The 7,388-nt window shown below is 34.8% G+C and overlaps 1 protein-coding gene across 1 annotated transcript; it reads left to right on the top strand.

Annotated features, from left to right (window-relative positions):
* Positions 1-2,503: 2,503 nt before the first annotated feature.
* Positions 2,504-6,884, top strand: LOC128234417 (toll-like receptor 4). The gene is made up of 3 exons (XM_052948651.1): positions 2,504-3,145; positions 3,731-5,348; positions 6,687-6,884. Exons 1-2 carry the CDS (start codon positions 2,583-2,585, stop codon positions 5,196-5,198), a joined length of 2,031 nt encoding a protein of 676 aa, XP_052804611.1. The 5' UTR covers positions 2,504-2,582; the 3' UTR covers positions 5,199-5,348; positions 6,687-6,884.
* Positions 6,885-7,388: the final 504 nt, after the last annotated feature.

The following is a 7,388-nucleotide window of genomic DNA, read 5'->3' on the forward strand; positions in this document are numbered from 1 at the left end:
GGGCTCATTGAAATTAATTGTATATATTTGTTCGAATGCATCTATGCATATGAGGTGCATATATTATCAACCCATGGATTTTATGAAACATGTCAGTGTAATAAAGAAGTTTAAATGGCCAATTCTAACCTTTTGCCCACAATATAAGCATATCCTTTCCATTGTGAAGTAATCAAACATTGAACACAGTTTCAGACACGGTATAATAAGGAGGTCAAATGTGTTTTTCTGTCTTTAACGAAATAGCACCGTGACAATTTACCGTGATGTGGTTTTTATATAGAAAATATAACCAAAAAAAGTAGAAGCCCTGATGGAAATTCCTCTTCACTTCAAAGTTTGACAGGGTTTACGGATACACAGACAGTCAAAATCTACATTTATGTACTTCACCAAAGAAAATTCGGGAGCATTAAGATAAATTTTACAAGTGTTATATGTTTCAAAAAACCAGGTCTAAGAACTGATTTTAGAATCAGTCCTGAAAAATATCCTTCTAATTCCAGCTATGATCGTAAGTTATACAGTGAGACAGTTTTTAACACTGTATACTGCCACCTCTGTAAATAATATACTAGAGTATGTACGTAACAAGGCAATTGAAAAAGTGAATAAAGGGTTTATATTTCGTGGGATCTTGAATTCGTGGATCACCCAACCCACGAAAACCACGAACATTAATGCCCCACGAACATTAATGATTTCACAGTATGCCCGTTGGCAATAAGCAACAGATAAGTTTGACTTCTTGCACTGACTGCCAGATATCTTATGTTCAGATTTTTTCTCTTTTATCGGAAACACACACTATGTTATTATTACATCATTTTCAGTATTCTATAACGATTTAAATACTAAATCATTATTAAACTAATTAACAACTACGAATATCACGATACCTTGTGTTTTTCTCTTCAAATATGTGAATGTGAAGCAGTGTGTTCAATGCTCCCCAGAGTCAAATTCAGACAAAAATATCCATTTTGACTATGATGAACACGATATCATTTTGCAGTTTGTGTTTGTCAGAAGCTATACATTTTTGCGCTGTAATCCAATTCATCCTTGTTAATATACGACGTGCGCCAACGACTTTTAATAGACAATACAACCCACGAATTTCTGTCTCCTTATTTTGACCGGAAGTTTCGCAATCATTCCACGAAACGCGAACAACATACTGAATCTACAAAAAAATCACAATAAACACGCTCTAAGTTCACCACGGTTTTATTTAAATAATGAAACATAAACATCGGAACGTTTTTGTAGTAAAACATTTCTATATAGCTGCAGAAATTGTGAGAAATAAGGGGTATGACAAAAAGTACTTTCACTTTTGACAGGACGTTGTTATGGTAACGGGTACCTGTTCTGTTTCCCCGCGTATTTCCGACTGGTTTACGTGGTTTGTGCAGTAAAAAGACCGATAATGAATGACAATTAGTACACCAGTTGGTTCTGAGATATGGGTTATAGAACACTAATTTTATTTTTTTCTTAACCTTGGAGCAACGTTCGTCGGAAAAAATAAAAATAAAACTACGAAAATTAATTTTATTTTTATTTGGGTTTTGCCATATTTAGGTACGGCGCTCCCGTAAATCTAAAGATATAAAAACTCTGGCCCAGTTAGTAAGTTACTAACTAAGTGGAATTCGCAAATCATAACTAGATAAACAGTTAAAAGACAATTTACCTGTATTGCGATTCACGTGAACTACCATTTGTGAGCGGGACATTTTAGATCGCATGAATGCCACGCATTGATTTTTAAGCCTTAAAAAAACGTCAAATTACAACGTCTAGAAATGAGTTTCAAGTTGACGTTGTTTCAACTTTGATATTTCGTCGCTGTTTTTACCGTTGATTTGTTTTTGCTTTGAAAATGCCATCATTCATTCCTGCTTTTGTGTTACTGCAGTTAGGTTTCGTTAAGAAATAAATATAAATAAACATGTATTTGCCTTTTCCAAACAAAGCTTATTCTATGGAAACGAATGCTTTCGTCGCGCACGCGCAGAGTGGTATCAGTTAATATATCTTTAAAAAGAGACCACAGAAGGGTGATCATCATTTCATTATTTAACAATAATTTAAAGAGTCTTTTGTAAAGTTGCATACGAACTTAGTAGAATACATTAAAATTGCAGCACATTCGTTAAGTAAATAATCACTTCGCTTCAAATATTTAGAAGTAAAAGATTAATGCCCACTTGACCAGATATATATTTCTTGTTTATTATAGTCAATGCATGGAAGTTAATTCGTTTTATATGGACATACATGTGTTTATAACAATAAGTTTCCGTTCAAAATTTTATTAAAGTCTTTGTAAGGAAGTTTTTTTCCCGGATAATCATGTCATTATTATATGTTTCCGTTCATTCAAACACAAGTATACATTTCAAAATCCTATTAACGTCCTTGATTATGCATTGAAAGATTCATGAATTACTTATCTGTGTCACACATTCAAACAATCCCAACTGTTTACGAATAATATATCATGTTTGCTTAACAAATTTGTATTTAATTACATTATCATTGGAACAGTTGGATATATCGAACATTATACAAACATGGAGTTCTTGATATTTTTTCTGTTTGCATCCATAACATCCAATGTTTGTGTAGTGGGGGAAGACCTTGCTGTATTAGTCACGGCTTCTGAGACTGAGCAATACAAAAACGTGTGCCATGGATCATGTCAATGCGTCAACAGGAGCTTTAGACTCGTTGTTGATTGTTCACATGGTCAGCTTCAGGCAATACCCACAGATCTACCAGAAAACACGACAGAACTGCAGTTTTCGTATAACAAGCTCAGTGCCTTGAAGAGAGCAATGTTTTATAAGCTTACGAAGCTTGAAATACTGAACCTAAGTTTTAACGAAATTAACGACATTGAACCGGATACATTTTCTGACCTAGGAAAATCTCTGACTTCTCTCTACCTAACATGTAACAGAGTTCCATACAAGGAAAGGTTTAAGAGAGCGTTAACACCGATGTTACGTTTACAATCCTTGTACATACAGCAATGCTTGGAAGACATTAAAGACGGTGAAACATTTCCAGCGCATGAATTGAAGCAAATGCCACATCTCACTAATCTTTCAGTGGATTTAATAAATAAAGAAGGGTTTCCTTTATATCTGGACAGCCTTAAATATATGGACATCTAGTACCATAAACTTGACCCGGTCAAGTCAGATCCTCATTTCAGAGGAACAAACAGATGCAACTTGCCAACACTCACTAGGGATGTGCTAGCCAACCTAACGAATGTCCGTTTGCTGCGACTGAACAGCTGCAATATTTCAATAGCTGACATTGATTGCCTTGTAGATTTTGACAATATAACAACCTTGGATCTTTCGTTCAATGTGAACTTGGGATTTACGGCATTGCCAGGAATAATGTCCGGACTTCAAAATAAAGACATTGAGGAACTAGTAATTCATCAAATCCATGATGCATATGGTGACTGCACCAAAATAACCAAAGAACAACTCAAATACTTCCAAAATGTTACAAGCTTACGAAAACTTATAATGAGCTCGAACAGATTGTCGACATTTGAAATAGATTCGATTAAGTTTTTCCCAAGGCAGTTTCAATATCTTGATGTTAGTCAAAATTTAATGCTCTTGGGGAAGTATTTGACAGAGATAATTACTGGAAAATATCTCATGAACATAAAGTTTCTCAACATTTCCTCCCAAAGAATAAGATACGGAATTAAACCGGAATTCCTCAGTACGACATTCTTCGTCCAAGATATGTGGCAGAATCGTCTTACTATGGCGAATAATACGGACTTGTTATGTCCCAATTGTAATACGAATACAAGTCATGTCGTCGTACCGTTACCGCAGCAGATTGAAGTATTTGACATAAGTCAACTGGACATGGATATCGAGGTTTTCAATTTGTGTATGTGTGAGCCTAACAGTCATAAAGAGTTTTACATGCGGCAAAACAAATTCAGAAAAATTGATGGTCCGCTGATGGGTATGAAACATGTGCAGCTACTCGATTTGTCGGATAACTTTTGCGTAAATTTATCTTCTGGTGTGTTTCATTTTCTTCCTTATTTGAGACGGCTGTTATTGTCGGGAAACTTGCTAAGTTATTCATTGGAACGTGACAAACCTGGTCTAACATTTCAGAGCTTGAGTCTGCTTAATGAACTTGACCTTTCATTCAACAGATTGCGATACCTTCCTTCTGATATATTCAAGGGTTTGACAGGTTTGGAAATCTTGAAGCTGAACAATAACAAACTGAAAACATTCGCAGTTAATATGCAGATGACGACACGCCTAAATATTTTACTCCTAAATCACAACAATTTGAGATATATTCCGCAACTTCAAATGAAACAGATCGACAAAATCATGCACCATAAATCGCAGCGAATAAACTTGGCGAATAATAATTTCCAATGCAATTGTACAGACATTGAGTTTGTTCGATGGATTCAGCAAAAAACTGTGAACCTTGTTGATGATGAGACCTACCGATGTACATACATAGACGAAACAACTAAAAATCTTACCGGGTATAGCCTCGTGCACGATCTAGAAAAGGAATGTGCCAGCTACACCCTCCTGATAGTTGTAGCATCAATTCTCATGTCAGCGTTTCTGAGCATTTTGACTGGCGGCATCATATATCGGTATCGTTGGGACTTGCGATATTTGTATTATTCCACCAAGTTTCGTATGAAGGGGTACATTCCGGTCGACGTTGATGAGGATCGGTTTAGATACGACGTATTTGTTTCATACAGTGATCAAGAAAGACATTTTGTCGTTGTTGATCTATTGCATGAGTTAGAGGAATCACGGTCTTTGAAATTATGCATCCACGAGCGAGATTTCTTTGTCGGTGGCATGGTGACTGAAAATATCGTCTATGCCATAAACAACTCTAGAAAAACTCTGTTACTTCTTTCAAGAGGGTTCATCGAGAGCCACTGGTGCAGATACGAGTTGAACATGGCCAGGATGGAGGCGATCAAGACTGGAAGAGATGTCCTGTGTACCGTTAAGATGGAAGAAATTATGCACGATTATCTACCGTTAGAAGTGATTGATGCCATTAGGAGTCATACCTACATCCAACACCCGGGGGAGAGAGAACACATGGACATGTTTTGGGACAGGCTATATGCAGCAATTTCTGGATAAATTGGTAAACCGCCCTTACTGAAATCAAAAATCAACTTTCACGCCACATGTTAATTCTTATGATATACAGAAAAGATACTAAGGCATTTATGCTTACTAATGACATTTTTGGAGGTATTTACGTGAATAAAACGTTGAAGCAAAGCAATGGTAAGCAATCCCACCTTTTTTCAGAGTTCTCCAAATATGTATTGGCTGAAATAGATATTGTTTATAGGTAATGCATTTCCCTTTCAAAGGAACATGTTTTCGATCGTACCGCTGAAATATGTACGCGTAGGAAAATGAAGCAATATGATTACATGAAGATATGTTTGGACTTAAGATTGTCTTGTTTTTTGTTGCAGTGTGTTACTTGGCTGTCTTTTATGAATGACAATACATGCATATAAATAATGTAGATCAAATTGAAAACGATGGTTGTAATGCAAATAAAGCCTAATTCTGTTCAAAGGCAATTAACAAAAGCCCAGAGGCTCAATACACTTACACTTGTATTAAGTGTATTGATTTGACATTAAAAAATGCACACTTACTTTTAAAGAAGATTAACCAGAATTATTATTATTTTTTTTATTTTCCTAAAAGGATGAGTAGATGTCGAAAAAAACACGGCATTTCTTCCTTTTGCGACTATAGTACTCCACAGTAAATCAGTTAGCAGTCACCAATAATTTAATATTTTTGCACTGTCTGCTATTAAATACACGGTAACAATTGATATCAGTTTTTAATATTTTCCTTTAATGCATTATTTAGTAAGTAGTTAAAAGTTCATAAGTCAAAATTGATGTTTGTGATATTTATGTATGTATTGATTTTTAATTAGTGTGTCACTTTAATGGATGTCATTTTAGTTCACCAGTGGTTTTCTTAGTAATCACTTCTCCCATTACAGTTTGCCCATCCATGTTTAAGAGCAATACACACACACATATATATATATATATATATATATATATATAAGACCTTAATCCCTTTGCATTGTAAGAAGAAACTACTTAATAATATATAACTTTATTATAAACAACGTGTCATGAGTAGAACGCAAAGATAAAGAGACATGTCTCAAGTGTATTGATAGCGGCTACCTCCCGCTAAGTGTACGAAGTATATACAAAGTATATATATATACGGCACCGTTCGAACACTCGGTAAAACGTGGCTTCGTTCACATCTAGGCATGCACGGAAAGCATGGTTCACTTGCTCGATATGTAGGATAAGTTCAAGGGACTCGCTCATGTTTTGTAAACTGCACTCTCGACTTTATGACGAAAAAGTGTGGCAAATAGTTTTGGAGTGTTTAAACTAATAGTGGGCGGCTAAGCATAAACCCATATACTAATTTCAAATTAAACTCGCTATCATTTATTTAAACCATTTTTTTCAACATCTATTCATCCTTCATCCAAAAATATTAGGAATTCTGATTAAAAAACATGAAACTTTGCACACATATAAAACATCACCTACTGATTATTTTCAGATATGGACCCAAGTCAGCAGCGCCCCCTGGTGATCGTGGTCGTAAATTTGGAGTACTCAGATTATTAACAATATCCCACACGCCTACTGACATCTCATCTGCGAAAACAGATGTTCCTGCTTCTGAAAAGTGTTTGTGCAAAGTGACAATCGTTTTACTTTAATTTTTTTAAAACCGTTGTAAGAATTGTATGCATAATTCCACGCATATGTCGAGTAAGATGTTAAATTCATGTGTGACTGTCCTACTTACTCAGTTAATTTTAATGAGATTTCTTTTTAACATTAAGATACAAATTGATATGTTGTTAAGCATTGATGTGTTAAATTAATGTATTATATTCATGTATCTGTATGTTTTCGTATTACATTTTATTAAGTACCATTTTTGAAATAACAAAAAATCATGCTTACTTTTCCTTTAAAGCATTTTTAAAACGACCATTTATTTCAGTTAAATGTCATGATGAAAAACTGTAATGATGCTTTTAACAGTATGTATTTTTGCGGTACTGAAATATGTTTTCTCATATGTGTTTGATTATTATTTGCATCACTTGTTTTAATTGTGTGTGTGGGTGGTCTTTCAGAAGGCCACATTGTAAATAAGACGTGTGTAATGTTTCTTTATAATATGACGCATATGTCTTAATGTGTTACCTTCTTTAAATGAATACAATGCATCCGCAGATTGACAGCGTTT

Source organism: Mya arenaria, chromosome 5 (assembly GCF_026914265.1).
Source record: "Mya arenaria isolate MELC-2E11 chromosome 5, ASM2691426v1".
In the NCBI taxonomy this organism is placed as follows: domain Eukaryota; kingdom Metazoa; phylum Mollusca; class Bivalvia; order Myida; family Myidae; genus Mya; species Mya arenaria.